This window comes from Desmodus rotundus, chromosome X (genome assembly GCF_022682495.2).
Source record: "Desmodus rotundus isolate HL8 chromosome X, HLdesRot8A.1, whole genome shotgun sequence".
NCBI lineage: Eukaryota > Metazoa > Chordata > Mammalia > Chiroptera > Phyllostomidae > Desmodus > Desmodus rotundus.
Window position 1 is genome coordinate 21,479,975 of NC_071400.1, and position 17,537 is coordinate 21,497,511.

A 17,537-nucleotide genomic window follows, 5' to 3' on the forward strand; every position below is an offset into this window, starting at 1 on the left:
CCTCCTTGTGTTGATAGCCAACTGTTCCATTCAATACAGTGCGTGCTCCCTCCCCTCTCCCACCGCCTCCCTAGCAGAGTGGACCTTGAGGGGTTCACCCCAGAGACCTACGGGCCACATGCATATTCTGCAGGCATTCTCTCCCTGGGAAGCATAGGTCTTTGAATTTGTGAGGGGGGCAGTGACAGTGGCAGCCCCACCCCCATCTCCACCGCAGCTTCTTTGAGCTGGCAGGAGTTGGGGGGAAACTTATGATTGAGCTTGCTGCCCTGATGGCCAGACCAGGGCAGCTCTGTGACCCACAGAGGCTCTCACACACATCCCCACCCTCGGGGCACATTGACATGCCCTGCACACATATATATCTATGATGTGTTTGTACACACACAGCAAATTCCCATTGTAAGTGACAGTGCACAAATATACAGATGTTACACACTTAGAGTGCACACATTCCTCTCATCTCGTATAAGCCAGAGTACACAACACCTACCCCACACCCACTGTACATATGAATATACTTAGAGCCTTGGAAACACCTCACTTGTACTGAATGACTAGTACCATTCATTCATTCATTCATTCATATGTTCATTCCGCAACCACAAACTGAGTGTCTGCTACATGCCAAGCCTAGTGCAAAGTGCTAAAGTTTCATCAATGACCAACACAGCCGTCCCTGTCCTCAAGGAAGCTACTGCCTAATGGAGAAGGTAAGGAAGGTACAGAGAAGTTCCGCAGGCTGAGGTCATGGGCAGTGAACTCATAATCATGAAATACTGATCTGTGAAGAGAAGCCAAAGAGATGAGCAAACCTGAAGGGAAGGTACATGGCAGGAAGGCCCGAGGGCCTTGGGTGGGGGAGGTAGCAGACAAGTTTCATGTTTAGACAAAGTGGGATTTAGGTGAAAGTGATAGCCTTTTGTTTGATTAGTTCGAGAATGCTTCCTGGGGGCAGACAGCCTGCCTGTGGGCCTGTGGGAGGGCTGGAGCTGTGGAATGTGGGCCCTGGGCACTTTGGCTGGGGGAGACAGACTTTCCAAGCATAAATTGCCTTAGGAGGATTCTCAGGCCACAGGAGACCAGGTCACTTGCAGGGTAAGTTGGGGGTGCAGTGTGGTGGAGCTCAGGCGAGGACCATGGTTTTGCCACTGCTTCCTCTCTGTCTCAGCAGGTATCAGTCTCCCATTCACCCAAAGGGAAACTCAGACCTGAGAGAGGATGAGTTGAGTGACTTCTCAAAGTTTTTTGGGGGGTGGGTGGAAAAGTGTGGGGATGAGAATGGGGGAGGGGAGAGGGTGGAGCCAGCCCTGTGGGCTAACGGAAAGGAAGTGGGAGAGGCCTGGGTGTCTCCTGTGGGGGAGAGCGGTCATCAGAGAGGTCACCCATGGTCCCCCTCCCTTTCCTCCCCTTTGCCCCTCTCTGAAGTTCCTCATTTCTTTCCGGCCAGGAGAAGGTTTTGCCACCCTTGGCACTGCCAAAGGAGTGTCAAGGAGGTAGGGGTCAATTGTGTTGCTCCCCCTATGGTGCTTGGCCCCAGTTCTTCAGATGCTGATGGCTGAAGCAGGCTGTCTGTGGACGCAGCACACACACACACACAATACATATAACTAAAAACAGAACACAAAGGGCCAAAGACGTGGCACCTGGAAGTGGAGAAGCCCAACTGTTCAGGACTGGAGGAGCAGAGTAGATTGGCAGTAGGGACGTGGGAACAGGAGTTAGGGTTTTGGGAGGCAGGCATGGGTGGGACCGCAGACATCACGTACAAGCATAGCAAGCACAGGAAACAATTGGAGGCCCGGGCGCCACGTGAATGCCTGAGGTACAGACTGTGAGCATGAGAGGCATTCGGGGAGAAGAGAGACATGTGGGCTAGCGCAGACAGATTTCCTGGAAAAGGAGGGCCCCCAAGCCGGCCCTGGAGGATGGGCAAGGTTCCTTGGGCCCCTCCCCCAGTTGGGGCTCTCCTCATGAGTTCCCAGGGTGACAGTTCAGTCTTGAAACTGAAAGCAAAGCTGAACCAACAACACAAACCCACAACCGGCACGGAGGCCATCCTCTCCAGCCAGCAGCAGTGGTGGTAGGGTGGTGATGAGTGTGCAGAGCTTGTGACCCACCTGGCCCTGTCTCCAGGCTCTTTGAAGGCGTGGCCGTGTCTGAGAGTCCCATCCCCACAAGCAGGGTCAGGCTAACAACGCAAGCCTCACGGCAAGACATTTCTTCCTCTGTAGCTCTGCCCTTCAGAGCTAAGTGGCTCCCACTCCCAAGGTAAACGGAGCCAAGCGGAGTCTAAAAGAGCACCCTTTACACCGATGCGTCCCCACCCACACCCCTCACACAAGATTCTTCCCCAAGCCAAGGGAATTTTAGGGCTTTTTCATGCTATTGCCCCATCCATGAGGCCCTGATTTTCCGTGTGGCCACACCCGGAAGACTAATGTTCTGGGTGGAGAGAGACCAAAGTCCCTCTATCTGTCACCTTCTCCAGAGGAGCGGGGGAGGGGAGGGTGGGAGGTCACATATCTTCCGGGCCAGCTCAGCGCAAATGCTGGAGACGTAGACTGGCACTGAGGTTGGCCCCTTCCCACTGGAGATGACTCAGTTAACATCCTTTCCCCCTTTCTTTACCTGGCTCCTTTTTCTCCTTCCCTGTTCTTCTCTCACTGCTCTCCCCTTTTAGCCATCCCTCTTCTGGCAGTCTGCCCTGTTGTGGCACGGTCCCTTTGGTTCGCCAGCTGTCCTGGGAACACAGCTCAAGGAAGGTAAGTTACTCACTGCCCCCACCTCTCCCTTCTCTCTAGGTCATTCCTGCGGTTGGCCCAGCGCAGCATGCAGCCTTGAACCTGGCTTAGACCACCACCTACTCCAGCTCTCTACACCCCCTATTCTCCTGTGGCTTGGGGTGTAGGCTCTATCTCCAAGGTCCCTGAGCAGCGTCTCTTCATCAAGAAGACCCCACAGCTCCAGAGGGCCGTGTGAATTCTGCTGTCAGCTCTGAGAAGACAGCATGGCTATTACCCTCCAGCCCAGTGACCTGGTCTTTGAGTTTGCAAGCAACGGAATGGATGATATACACCAGGTACAGCCCCGCAGAACGGAGCCCAGCCAGCCAGCACAGATGATCAGATAGACACAGACAGGCAGGCAGACAGCCAGTAAGTCGGCCGGCTGGCCGGCTAGCCAGTCAGCAAATATTGATCAAGCACCTACTAGGTTCAGGGCACTGGGCTTGCTTGCCAGCCAGACTGTGTGCCAACTAGTCACTCATGCAGCCAGTCAGTAATCATCGGGCGGGCATTTAGTGAGCCAGTTGCCCACGTGCAATTACAGGGCACGTGCAGTCACTAAGTCAGCCAAGCAGCTGCTAAATAGACCAGCTGAGCTGTTGGCCAGGCAGCAACGTGGGCTGAATACACAGTTGTGCACTGACCTTCCTATGCATTTTCAGCCACTTCCCTTCACCCTCTAGTGTCACAGTGAGAAAGTTGCTGGGACAACCGTGTAGCAACAGTGAGCACTGCCAGTTGGAATCACAGGGCAGAGTCCAACCCCTGGCATCTTCAGACTCATGTCCCTAGCCTGGTTGATGAACCCCTCCAAAACCACCTTGATCTGAAATTCAGGGTAAACTGGAAATGTAGTGTTCTAGGGGGAGGAAGTTGGAAAATAGGGCAGACTTCTGGCACTCGGGTCCCCACCACTCCATACCTTGCCCTGCACTGGGGCTAAGAGAGAACATTTTTCACGCACTATCTTAGGATAGTGTCCTGGCACAGGCATCGCCGCCCTCCACTACCCTCTTTCCACAAAATGAGGGAGAGGCAGCCAGGTACAGTAGAAGGAATGGAAGATTAAGAGTCAGCAGTCCTGGGGTCTGATCCCAGTTTGGCCACAGTGTCACCTAGGCAAGTTCTGTTCCCTACCTCATCTGGCTTCCATCTCCCCATCTTCACCAAGAGGAGATTCAGCTAGATTATCTGTAAGGGTACCTCAGTCTAATTTTGACGCTCTCTATCCTAAATCCTTGTGAAGATGGAAAACTTTGTCCAATCCCTAGCGGACTACGAAAGGCTGCCCCCTAGTGGGCTTTGAGCACAGGTGCTTTCTGTGCAACTGGGTCTTTCTTAAAGTTACTCAGTTTTATTGAACACCTCTGGGGTGTCTAACCTTATGGAAAGCATTATGGGAGGATAAAGCAAGAAAAATCTAAACTTACCTGGGTTCTAAATGCTACTAGTCATTTTTTACTTGTTTCTAGCCTGCTCAGCAATTGTTTCTGTTCTTCATAGAGGCTGTTCATAGAAGCTCCCAAACCCACACCTTCCAAACCCACACGTGCCCCTTCACCCTCAGCAGAACGCCTCTCCAATCCACAGAGAAGCTCAAAGGCAAGGACGCCATCAGTCCCCCCCCCCTTTATTGATAACATCACCGTTCTTATTTTCTTCTCACTGGCCTGGGAGAAAGAAGTATCCCTGTTCCTTCCAAGGGTAACTCCTGCCCCTGTACCTAATCTCTTTTCTTCTCCCTCCTTGAAGACCTCAAACCATGAATCACCTCTTCTCTTTCTCTTGTATCTTTCAGACCTCCCAGACAACCATAAAAGAAAACCTTCCCTCTCTTCCGCCCACCTCCTTCAAACTACCACCTTCTTAGTGCCTTTCTTCTCTCCAGCCTAGGCTCTACCCTCTGTGTTTACTTTCTCACCTCCTTTCTCTCACTCTTTTTAGGAAACAATTTTTATTGCAAAAAAAATTGTATCATGAATACAAAAGAGTGCATAGATCACACATGTATGTATATAGATATACATTTAAAGAATAACTATAAAATGAACACCCATGGTCCTGGCCAGTTGTGGGTTTGATCCCCAGTCCCACTGCATATGAGAGGCAAGCAATCAATGCTTCTGTCTCGCACTGATGTTTTTTTCTCTCTCTCCCTTCCGCTCTCTCTAAAAGCAATGAAAAAAATGTCCTTGGGTGAGGATTAAAAAAAGAAGAAGAAGAAAGAACACCCATGAGCTCACCACCCAGCTTAAGAAATAAAATGTTACCAGTCTCCTAGAAGGCCCTGAAACCTAAAACAATGAGAACCTAGTCTGTGCCAGGCCCTGTTCTAATAGCTTTATACATATTGATCCAATCAAACAACCCTATGGGATCAATAATATGATCACCCCAATTTTATAAATGAAGACAACGATGTATAAAAAGGTTAGGTAACTTGCCCAGGGTCACACTGCCAGCAAGCACTAGAGCTTGGTTGCAAACCCAGGCACTCTGGTTCTATGTCAGCATAATCCAGCAGAGCATTCTGAGATGCTGGAAGTGTTCTATATTTGCCTTACCCAGTATGGGGCTACTAGTCTCGTGTGGCTATGGAGCACTTGAACTATGGCTAGCACAACTGAAGAACTGATTTTTAGTCTTGAAAAAAAATGCATTTATATTTAAATAGTCACCTGTCGCTAGTGGCTATCATATTGGACAGACAGCTCTTAACTTTATGGCCTTAATCACTACACCCAACAGCCTGCCTCAGTCTGTCCTGTCTGCAATCCATTTTAACGTAACGTGCCTTGGGACTCCAGCACTCCCCTGAAGCTGGTCTAGCCAGGGTGACTGCCCAGTGGCCAAACCCAAAGGCATTTTATTAATGTTTATTCTTCTGGATCCTTCAGGAACATTAGGCAGAACTGAGTATTCCCATTCTTTTTCCATGAAGATCTAACAGTCCCATGAAAGAAAATTTGAAAAACACAGAAAACTAGAAAGAGAGAGGAAAAGTCACCCAAAGTTCAGTAACTCAAGTAAAATCATTATGAACATTCTGGTATATTTCCTTCTATACACAATATTTATTTTTAAATTTTATTTATTTATTTTTAGAGAGAGTGGAAGGGAGGTAGAAACAGAGGGAGAGAAACATTGATGTGAGAATGTGCCCTGACAGGGGACCGAACCTGCAACCTAGGCAATTGCCCTGACCAGGAATCAAACTGGTGACCTTTTGGTTTATGGGACGACACCCAACTAACTGAGGGACAGCGGTCAGGGCTATACATAATTTTTTTTAAAAAAACAACCAGTTGTGATCACACTCCTTTTTTATTTAGCTTCGCTTGGTTTTAGAGCAACCATGTCCTCCAGGGGTCATTTTCTCATCCTGATCATTTTTTCCACTCCAAGGGATTTAGTGACCACATCATTGAGCTCTTGGACACATTATTTTTGACTCCCTGAGAGGCATATCCACCTTTAATATCTTTAGGGTACCTCAAACTCTCCATATCCAGACACTGTCCTCTTATCTTTCTCCAAACACGTGTTTCTCCTCCTCCTCTTGGGTTCCCCCTTAACATGAACAGTGTCCCCATGTACCCATTGAGTCAGCCTGGAAATCGGAACACTCTTCCGCACCCAGGCAAGTGACTGGGTGCTTACGTTTCTACCTTTATGATGCCTCTGTTCTTTCATCTTCATTGCCAAAGGCTGAGCCCTACGTTGTCTATAGTCCGAGCCCCTAACCCTGGGTACCCAACCCTTACTGGAGCCTGAGTCCCTCACCTGACTCCAGATGGAGCCGTTCACCTTTATTTTTGACTAGTCCTTTCCCATTGGCCTCAGGATGACCCTAGCCCTTCCCATAGACTGAGCGCCGACCCCGGCCATGGATTAACCTGTAAGTACCACCAATTAAAACTGTCTTCCCTTGGTTGAATGCAGGTGGTACAGAGATAACCCATCTCTATAAATTAAACATTCACTCAAAGAATCAAATAATGAGGTTGGACCCAGAGCAATGTCAGCTTATACAAAGGACAGCTTCTGAGGGTTCTAACAATGAGGAATTGCAAGAAGGGCCAGGTTCTGGTAGGGAAGGCTTTCTGGAAGAGGCAGGTGGGTCTTGAATCAGATCCCTCTCTCCACAGCTGGAAGACCCCTCTGTATTCCCAGCTGTGATCGTGGAGCAGGTACCCTACCCGGAATTACTGCATCTGTATTCAGGCCTGGAGCTGGACGACGTTCACAATGGCGTTGTAACGGACAGGACCTTGTGCATGACAGAGGATCAGGTCCTGGAGGGTAGTTTCATGCTGGCAGGTCTGTGCCCTTCCTGGGAAGGGAAGGTGTGGAGGAGAAAGGGGTCCATCTTCCAGGGACAGTAGCCCACACACAATGGCTTATAGTGACACATGCAGCAAAGGCAAGGTCCCCAACAGTTAGAACTTAGATGCGGCAGGTGGGACAAACAAGAGGTAGTACTGCTTCATACCACCCATCCAAATGGGTAGTGTGGGAAGCCATCTAAATGGATTCCTGATCTTTTGAGATGGGGGGGGCAATGAGGAGTGAAGATAACTCGGGTGGGTGTGTGGAGAAGGTGGGAGGTCCACTGGTCCCTTCCCGGCTGTCCTTTGACTCCTTAGCACTTATTCTCTGGGCTGGCCCTGGCTATGGCTGTACCCCCTAGCCTGTGCCTACCCTAAGAGAACTTTCCTCCTCCCCTCTGCCATGGAACTGGAACCAGATGAAAATGAAGCAACCTCACAAACCATGTCAACCACTGAAGTCTTGCTCAATGTTGAGTCTCCCAACAACATCCTGGATGAGAAGCAGATCTGTAAGTGTGAACCCCAGTGCCTTAACTCGAGGCACCACAAAATACCATTTAAAAAGATCACATCCATGTATTGCATTCTCAGGCACTTGTGCATGCAGGCATCTCTACCCGCACTCACTGACGTACACGTAAACATGCTTTTGAGCTGTGACGGGAATGGGAAAGGGCTAGAGGGCACCACAGACAAGGAAAAGGTGGCCAGGGTGACCTTTTATTCCAAATTAAAAAAAAATTGATTTTAAAGAGGGGGAGGAGGGGAGAAGAAGAGAGAGAGATACATCAACGTGTTGTCCCACTTATTGATGCATTCATTGCTTGATTGTTGTATGTGCCCTAATTGGCATCAAACTCGCAACCTTGGAGTATGGGGACAACGCTCTAACCAGCTGAGCTCCCTGGCTAGGGCCTCAATTTTTAAACTGTGGTAAAATACACATAAAATTGACCACCGTAACCATTTTCAGTGTACAGCTCAGTGGTATTTTAAGTTCGTTTGTATTGTTGTGCAGCCGCCACCATCATCCATCTCCAGAACGCTTTTTATCTTGCAAAACTGAAACTTTCTACCCATTAAACAAGTTCCTGTTTTCCCCTCCCTTCAGCTCCTGGCCACCCCATTCTATTTGGTGTCTATGAATTTGACTACTGCATATAAGTGGAATAATACAGTATTTGTCTTTTGCAGACCGCTTTATTTCACTGAGCATAATGTCCTCAAGGTCCGTCCATGTTGTAGCATGTGTCAGAATCTACTTCCTTTTTAAGGTTGAATAAAATTAGCCAGGGTGACTTTTTAGGCCCCTCTCCCAGGGCCTAGAAAGTCCTCCTGGTCTCCCAGCAGGACTATGCAGAGTGTGACTTATTTTAAAATATACCAGACTTGGCACTTCCTCATCTCTTTCTTGTTCTTGGAGGTTGGCCCTCCCTTCCCAGAAGGCTCTCAAGGCCGGCTTCTCATCTAGAACCCCCTCAGACATTTGTCCTGGCTCCACAGGAGAATTCTTGGCCCTAACTGTCCCTCCCAAGGGGGTGCTGGGATACAGTGCAGGAATGAAAGTCCTGAGGCTGCACGTTAAGAGTCCTAGCGTTTCTAATCCCAGCTCCATCACTAATATTTATTCAGGATTCGACAGATATTTACTGGTGTCTCCATGTGCCAAGCACCAACCTGCTGTGTGACCATGGGCACATTACCTGCCATCTCTGGGTCCTTCCTCATCAGGATAGCAGAGGAATTGGGCTAAAAATTTTATAAGGCCCCTTCCAGTTGTGAAAATGAGTGAATGACTAAATCAAGGTGGCCCTTTACCGTGGGTGTCACCTGGAACTTCCCTGTTACCAGCAGTGGGCTGGAAATGCGGCAGCAGCGATTGGGGCCAGCTCACGCCCACAGCTCTGCAGATGCTTCCTCTTCTCGTGGTGCAAGACACATGAGGCATTTTCAGGTGTATGCTGTGTTTGGGGCTGCGGGGGAACAGCACTTCTGCCCTCCCTGGGAGCCTACCATTCTCTGGAGCACTGGGAAGCCACGCTCCTACGCTGCACTGGGCCCCAGCCACCTCAGGCCTTTCTTTTGCAGTCAGCACCTCCGAGATTCTTCCAGAGTCAGACCCTGCTCCAGCTACCAATCTGCCCAACTACCTGTTTCCTGTCTCTGAGCCCAATGCCCTGAACAGGGCTGATGACACTGGTGACCAGGAGGGGCATTCTCTGGAGGAGAAGGTCCCCAGAGAGGAAAGTGCCAAGAAGACTGGAAAATCAAAGAAGAGAAGTAAGAGACAGAAAGTGTGTGTGTGTGTGTGTGTGTGTGTGTGTGTGTGTGTCTTCAAGGGGGTGGGTGGTAGGAGAGGGGCAGTCAGGGAGGCCATAGAGGTGAGTGGGTGGAGACTCACAGACACATTAAGAGGACGGCTCTCTGGTATGGCAAAGATGGAGGAAAAGGTCTCCCTTTGGTAAAACCTGGCCTCATCAGTTGGCCTGCCCAAAGCCCGGCATTTCCCAGGTCACTGCTGTCTGCTCAGCATAGATGGAAACTCTTCCAGAACTGCCGATGATCCCAATGGGTGAATCCTAGGCTGGGTATTCAGACACCAGGCTTGGCCCCCTGGCCAGTCCCCGGCCCCCCGGGGGCCTCTGCTGTGTGCTTTGTGCGCTTATCTTCCTTCTGCAAACTCATGGAGCCGAGGCCATATATGGGAGAGGACTTTGGGCTTTCCCAAGCCCCACTGTTACTAATTTACTCGGGTGATGTCTAGTTGATATGCTTTGTCAGCATGGCAGGCAAAAGCCCAGTGTCACACTTACCTGCACAACAGTCACACCTTCAGGCTGCCTTTTCATTTTGAAAATTAGGTTAGGCAGATTCTGATCTACGGGTGACTCATGTGCAAGCACCACATTGCCCCACATAGTAGTGGTGTTTGTGTGTATCTTTGGGGCCTGCAAATGAGGGCAGACCATTGGGCAGATGCATGTACCTGAGGGCTGTGGCCAAGGAGAATGATCCTGGGCTCTTGCTTGTCTGCTTTGTTGTACCCAACTCGATAAGCTTTTGGCCCTCCCTCTTGGGAGCCTGGCTTGCAGCGCCTGCCACGGTCTCAGCCTCATCCTCCTCTTGCCTTTTCCTCACAGTCCGGAAGACAAAGGGCAACCGCAGTACCTCACCTGTCACTGACCCCAGTGTCCCCATACGGAAGAAATCTAAGGATGGCAAAGGTACGGCTGGGAGTCAGGTGAGGTGGGAAGGGAGCCGAGGTACCTGCACTGCCCCTCACCACCTGCCCCTCTTCAGGCAACACCATCTATCTGTGGGAGTTCCTCCTGGCACTTCTGCAAGACAGGAACACCTGCCCCAAGTACATCAAGTGGACCCAGCGAGAGAAAGGCATCTTCAAGCTGGTGGACTCCAAAGCTGTGTCCAAGCTGTGGGGGAAGCAGAAAAACAAGCCTGACATGAACTATGAGACTATGGGGAGAGCACTAAGGTAGGAGCTTCTGGAGGTCCCTGCCCTGGGCAAGTCACCAAGCTCTTTGTTATGTGCAAGGAGGCCCTCCCGCTATAGGCCCCCTAATGTTCCCATTTGCTTGGCCCTAAGCCCACTCCCCAGGCCCTCTCTGGAAGGAACAGTTCCCTCCCTCTTGCAGTTCTGTCCTAGGTTTTTCTCTTTTGACACAAGAAGAGCATTTTAGGGCCTCCCATCCCCAGGAAGGTCTTTGTTCACGTTCTTCAAGCCAGAGACCTAGGGAGATGGGCCAGAGTGACCCACAGATGGTGTCTCAGGCTGCAGGACTGCTGAAGCTCCCACCCTCCATACATCTTCTCTCATCCTTTACTTACCCTCCACCCCAAAGCAAGGTGGGCATTGACATTTTAAACCCCTTCTCATGGACCCTTTGAATCCTTTGGGGGAGGTCTCATGTTTCATAAAAGCCTTCCAAGTCTAAGAGTTGGCCTTAACCAGTGCCCATCAGGTGCCTGGCCAGCCTCCACCTCACACTTGCCCTGCTCCAGAGGGCGGTGTGTCCCTGACTAACTCCTCACTCCTTTCCCCCCAGATATTACTACCAAAGGGGCATCCTTGCCAAAGTGGAAGGGCAGAGGCTGGTGTACCAGTTTAAAGAGATGCCCAAGGATCTAGTGGTGATCGAAGATGAGGATGAGAAAAGTGAAGTTGCAGAGGCAACCCCTAAGGCCTCCGCCTCCTCCACCGGCACTGCCCGGCGAGCCAGCTCCAGGGTCTCATCCAGAGCTGCTCCCCAGAGCAAGGGCAGCCCTCCCTGGGAAAAGCCGAAGGTTCAGCAGGTCGGTCTACAGTCATCAGCAAGTCTGGAATTGGGACTGTCTCTAGATGAGGAGATCCCCACTACCTCCACTGTGCTTGTCTCTCCACCAGAGGGCCAGGCCAAACTCACCAAAGCTGCAAGGTAAGAGCGCCTAGGTCATTATGAGTCTTCCCATAGTACTTCAAGTTGGGGGGCAGTTTTCAGCTTCTTGCAAAGCTCTGCTGTGTGTCCAGTCTCATGAGACCCTCACGAATCTGTGTAAAGCCAGTAGCACACTTGTTGGTCAAGAGGGGAGAAGCAACTTGCCCGGGGTCACACACCAAATTAATGGCATCACCAGCACTTGACATGGGGGGACTTCCATTGCTAGCTGGTGCTGTTCCTTTTACCTGAGAGGCTCCCCAAGGAGCCACCAAGGCCCTCCACATCTGGGCCTCCTCCTCTAAGCCTCCCCAACTCTAAAAAAGAGGCAACAGCCATGGACCAGGTGCTCGGTAGGTTGGAGTGTTGTCCCCGTACACCAAAAGGTTGTAGGTTCGATCCCCAGTCGGGGCACATATGAGAGGCAACCAATATATGTTTTTTTCTTACATCAATGTTTCTTTCTCTCTCTCTCTCTCCATTCCTCTCTCTAAAATCAAGAGAAAAACATATCTTCAGGTGAGGATTTAAAAAGAAAGAAAGAAAAAAGAGGCAACAGAATGTTACAGGGACACCCACTCTGCTTTCCTCAGACCCTCCAGGCCTTCCCAGAAAGCTTGATACTTCTTTTTTTTTTAAGATTTTATTTATTTATTTTTAGAGAGGGGAAGGGAGGGAGAAAGAGGGAGAGAAACATTAATGTCTGGTTGCCTCTCGCACGCCCCCTCCTGGGGACCTGGCTCGCAACACAGGCATGTGCCCTGACTGGGAATCCAACCGGCAGCCCTTTGGTTGACAGGCCAGCGCACAATCCACTGAGCTACACCAGCCAGGGCTCTTGATACTTCTTGTCCATGCTAAATATTTCCAGTTTTCCCTGAAAAGGTTGTGTTTTGTCTGGGTTGTGTGTGTGTAGCTCTCACTATACTGGCATGGGTCACGGAGATGCTCTTCTAAGGAGAGAAGGCAGTAGGCTGGAGCAGTGAGGAGCAGCAAGCTGTGGAGTCAGAAAGCCTAGATGTGAGGTGTGTACTAGCTGTGCGATCCAGGGCAAGTGACATAACTTCTCTATGCCTCAGTTTCCTCAAGCTGTACAATCAGATTATGAATCTTATTCGACTTGTGGGCTATTTTGAAGATTGAGGAAAATACTGCATGTCAATTACTTTGAGTGTCTCTGACCTATACTAAGTACTCAATAAATGTTAGCCAAAACAAAAGCAAAGAAACAAACACCCTGGGCTCCTTTCCTCCTGTGCCCTCCTTTCTAGCCAGTTGGGAGATATCTCCTGCCTTAACCAAATCTGTTTTCTCTTTCTTCTCAGTGCGTCTTCAGTGCCCAGCAACATCCACCTAGGAGTGGCCCCCGTGGGGTCAGCCTCTGCCTTGACCCTGCAGACAATCCCTCTGACCACAGTGCTAACCAATGGCGCTCCTGCTAGTACTACTGCTTCAACTCAGCTCGTTCTCCAGAGTGTTCCGCCGGCTTCAACCTTCAAGGACACCTTCACTTTGCAGGCCTCGTTTCCCCTGAACACCAATTTCCAAGAGAGCCAGGTGGCAGCACCAGGAACTCCACTGATTCTCAGTGGCCTCCCCCAGCTTCTGACTGGGGCCAACCGTTCGACCAATCCAACAGCACCGTCCGTCACAGGAGCTGGAGCGGCAGGGCCCAGCTCTCAGTCCCCTGGGACTGTCATTGCTGCGTTCATCAGGACTTCCGGTGCCACAGCAGCCCCTGGGGTCAAGGATGGGCCGCTGAGACCCTCCTCTTATGTGCAGGGTGTGGTGACTGGGGCCCCCATGGAGGGGCTACTGGTTCCTGAAGAGACCCTGAGAGAGCTTCTGAGGGATCAAGCTCACCTTCAGCCACTTCCAACCCATGTGGTTTCAAGGGGCTCCCACAATCCAAATGTTCTGGGAAACCACACTTTGTCTCCTCCCAGCTGCCCCACTGTTGGGCTGACCCCAGTGGCTGAACTTGAGCTCTCCTCAGGCTCAGGGTCCCTGGTTATGGCTGAGCCTAGTGTGACCACATCTGGGAGCCTACTGACTAGATCCTCAACTCCAGCCTCATTCTCCCCATTCAACCCCACTTCCCTCATTAAGATGGAGCCCCATAACATATAGATAGAGGGGTCAGGGAAGTGTGACCTACCAGGCAAAGCTGAGCATCATTTTCATATGGACCGACTCTAGCAGAGTCTGACTTAAGTAGCTCACCAGCCCTTACATTTTAGTGGAATGTCAATACACCAGACTCCCCCATGCCCCACCCCTGCCTGACGTCACCATGCCCAGTTTGAGCATCCCTGGCATCGGACCATGGCCTTCAAGAGCACTAGGGGGTATGCTCTTGTCATGGCAACGGGCTGATGTGGTGATGAAGGGATAAGCTCCTGAGAAGTTGGCGGCCAAGGCGGGTGCAGGGGCTTTGTGGGCAGAGCCATTTTTGCCTGGGTGTATTTCACTATATGTTCCCTCAGCGGGGAAGTTACTATCTCATATGTGAATATTTTGGTATGTATTTGTGTGTACTCATGGGTCTGTATCTTCATTTCTTTGCAGAGGACAAAGGGGCACTGTGAGGTTTCTAAAAACATGTGTCTCTCTGGGTCAGCCGCAGGATGACGATTTGTTTTAAGGAAAAGTGTTCTCTAGTTCCCTTTGTACAAGCCAAGATTCAGTTGTTCTGAGACTCTGGAGTGCAGGTTGGATCCCCAGACCTGGAGAGATATCACAGAGCTGGAGCAGGTCCTGGGTAGAACAGCTTCGACTGGTGTGTCTGTGTGTGTGTTGAAGCAACTACAGTTCGAAGGGACAGGAGAAAGCCAAGTGGGATAAAAGCATGAAGAGGGGAGAGGGAACTCAGCCCTGGAGAGCAGCCCTCCAGCCTAGACTGAGGCCTTCTTTCTGGAGTTGGCTTCATTGCCCACCAGTCACTTGACAGCATGTTTGGAACCTTGACCACCGCAGAAGGCTGTGCTTGAAGAGTTAGACAGGGGCCGAGTGTCCCTCCAGGGGTAGACCTAGCCACCAAGTCCCCGGGCAGGGCTGAATTCATTGAGTGTTTGCACTGAGGGCTGGGGCTGTGAGACCAGTGTTTGCATCTGGCCTACACCCTGAAATCCTGGTTTCTGTCTTGATCAGTGTTGCTCCTGATAGTTTCCTGCAGTCAGGAATTGCTGGGGATGGTTGTTAGCAATGTAGATCAGATATGCCTCCGTTACTGCTCATGTGTGCCTGCCGCTCAGCCAGCCTTTTACTTACCTCATAAGTTCGCTGACCCACTCGCCCCTTCCATGGCCACAGCAGACATTCACGTAGACTGTTACCCCTCTTCTCCAAGTTTCGCACCTGACCCTGATTCCTTCTTCACCAAGGAGATGGGAGCCGGCAGATGTTAGCTCCCATGGCACTTCTGTCTCTACATGGCTTCTTGCTTCCCTCTTCCCTCTTTCTAAGGAAGGGCCAACTGATTCTCTCTTAAAGTCAACTGCTCCACCTAGGGCCTGGATCTCCTCCCCTCTCCCTTCTTTGAATAAGCTTGCTCCCCTCCTGCCAAGTGTGGGGAGCAAAGCTAAGAGCTAAAACATGTCAGCCTCGGAAACAGTTAACGGTATCTGGTGAATTTGGTTAATGTGAATCAGTGCCTCAGGACCTTTGCTATGTCCTTGGTGAAAAACCATCCACTTGATCTACCTCCCCAGGTTGCTGTTCTCTCCTTTCGGTCACTGCCAAGCCTATTGTCATCCTCTCCTACTCTCCTTGTTTTTCCCTCGGGAGGGAACCATATACAGTTGTGCAGGTGTATTTATTACATGTCTCCAGCACTTGGCATTAAAGTGTCTTTTTCTAATAAATCAATTTATTAAGACAATTATCCTGATGGTAGAAAGTAAAGCATCTTGAGAAAGTCACCTTTGATTTTTATTTTTATTTTTTTGCATAAAAATGCTGCATGGGTTAGGGGTGGCCCTGTCCCCCTCAGCCCAACTCCACAGAACTTATCACCTGAAGGTCACTGATATCTTCATGGTAACATCAAATGTCTCACAGCACGTGACACTACTTCCCAACACCTCCTGCACTAGCTGGGCTTGACTCCACCTTCCGTTGCCTGTTCTCTGTGCCGTGCTGGCTCCGGATCTACCACATTCAGTGCGGGTATCACCCAAGGGTCTCATCCATCCTCTTGGGCCCGGCTCAGCTCTTTGAGGATGAGTCTGAAATCTAGGGCTACAGTCCTCAGTTCTCTCCTCAGCTCCAGACTCACATGTCCAGGGGGCTGCTGGACATTTCCACCTAGATGCCTGTCATGCCCTCAACCATGGCCCCTTCCCAAAAGTTGATTTTGAAGCTTACACACACACACACAACCTTTCAAGAAAAAAAGCTGTCATGACTTGTCTATTTTTATTAACGGTGCCACCATTTTCCTGACCTTCTAAGATCGACATCTGATGGCTGCCTTCACTTGACCCATCTCCTGAAGCCCAGTGCCATTTGCCATGTCTCTCAAACCTAGCGTCCCTTCCACATTCCCAGAGCCTCAAACCACCCAGAGCTTATCCTGCTCCCAGACACATCCAGAGCGCCCCTGTGACCTGTCTTATTCCCTCTGCCAGGGCACCAGTTCTGGTCTGCTAAAAATCCTTCAGAGGCTCCTCATTGCCTAGGTAGGGATGATACTCAATCTCCAGGCAGCCAAGCACTAAATATTTGCTGAATCATGAGGCAGTCCAGGAGTCCTGTAGGAGGGGTGAGGGGGCCACTTTAGGGTTCAGGGCAGTAGTTCCAAAAGAATGTTGAGTTTCGCCTCAGCCCTGTCTTCAGACGAGCTCCCAAGTCCTTGACCTTCCAGCAAGGTCCTTTGCCATCAGGTCCCATTGGACTTCCCCAGTCATCTCTCACATTGCTTCCCCACCCCCAGTGTATTGCTCCGGCCAAACCAATGCACTCACTGGCCTTTGGACAAGCCTCTGTTTAAGTCTCCCACTTCTGTGTTCTTGCTTTACTTGGTTCTGCTCAGCTAGAATGTTCCTCCCACCCCACTAGTACCAACTGAATACTGTCCATCCTTCAAGACTCCATTGGTGGAAGCTGCCTTCCCAGAGTTCTTTATTTGAAACTTGGAGCTATTGCCACTCTTTTGGCAAATGATCACAAATAGCCTGTGACATCTCCTCAGTTTTAATCACAAATTATTGCTTAAATCTTCAATGACCTGGACTGACTTAGTCTCTCTCAGTTAGTGTGTTACTTTCTGAGGGGCGGGGGGCCGTATCACCCACAGAGCAGGGCACACTACATATGAAGCATCTAGTGAGCATCAGCAAACGGTTACTGATTGAGCTGGTGAGTGATGGGGACCAAACTTTGAGGTAGGTGACGCCGACCTTCCCTTTGCACGGGCACTCACCCCGGGTGCTCCACTGCCCAGGGCCTGCACTCCCTGGCTCAGTGCCCTCGTGTCTCTCCCCCCAGCCCCCCACCATGCCCAGCCCCTACACCCAAGAGTTGTTACAGCTTTGAACGTTCTCTACCCCTAAAGAAACTTCCCTGTCCAGTTTCTTTCCTAGTTCAAAGTGTTAAATTAGCTGATATGATAAACTAACCAGTGCCGATATAGTTATGGGAGAGGGCTAGAGGAGAACCTCAGGAGACAGGTTTCTTTTAGCCAGGATTGCGCGGCAACGACATCCCTGCCTTTGTGATGGCTTAATGGAGTCAAAAGACTCGCTCCTCAGCCTCAGCAGCTGATGTATCACTCCCTCTTCTGGGCTCCCACAGCACGTTGTATATACCTCTTACTGTAGCACTTAGCACATGGTAGGTCCTTAGTTACATGTTTATGTGTTTCCCCTCCAATAGACTGTGAGCTCCTCAAGGACAGGGACTGTGTGTTAGTCACTGATGTATCCCCAGCGCCTAGCACAGTGCCTGGCACACAGTAGGTGCTCAATAAATGTTTGTTGAAAGAA

The 17,537-nt window shown here is 50.4% G+C and overlaps 1 protein-coding gene across 3 annotated transcripts in view; it reads left to right on the plus strand.

The window, feature by feature from the left end:
* ELF4 (E74 like ETS transcription factor 4) overlaps window positions 1-17,537 on the plus strand; it is a 41,708-nt gene extending 24,171 nt beyond the window's left edge. For all 3 annotated transcript variants that reach the window (XM_053917449.1, XM_045200942.2, XM_024566922.3), the window contains 8 exons: window positions 2,805-3,082; window positions 6,938-7,109; window positions 7,537-7,629; window positions 9,209-9,400; window positions 10,261-10,344; window positions 10,421-10,613; window positions 11,185-11,553; window positions 12,879-17,537. In XM_053917449.1, the coding sequence (XP_053773424.1) occupies window positions 3,011-3,082; window positions 6,938-7,109; window positions 7,537-7,629; window positions 9,209-9,400; window positions 10,261-10,344; window positions 10,421-10,613; window positions 11,185-11,553; window positions 12,879-13,683 (1,980 nt within the window). In that variant the 5' untranslated portion in view covers window positions 2,805-3,010 and the 3' untranslated portion in view covers window positions 13,684-17,537. The remainder of the gene's footprint in view (window positions 1-2,804; window positions 3,083-6,937; window positions 7,110-7,536; window positions 7,630-9,208; window positions 9,401-10,260; window positions 10,345-10,420; window positions 10,614-11,184; window positions 11,554-12,878) is intronic.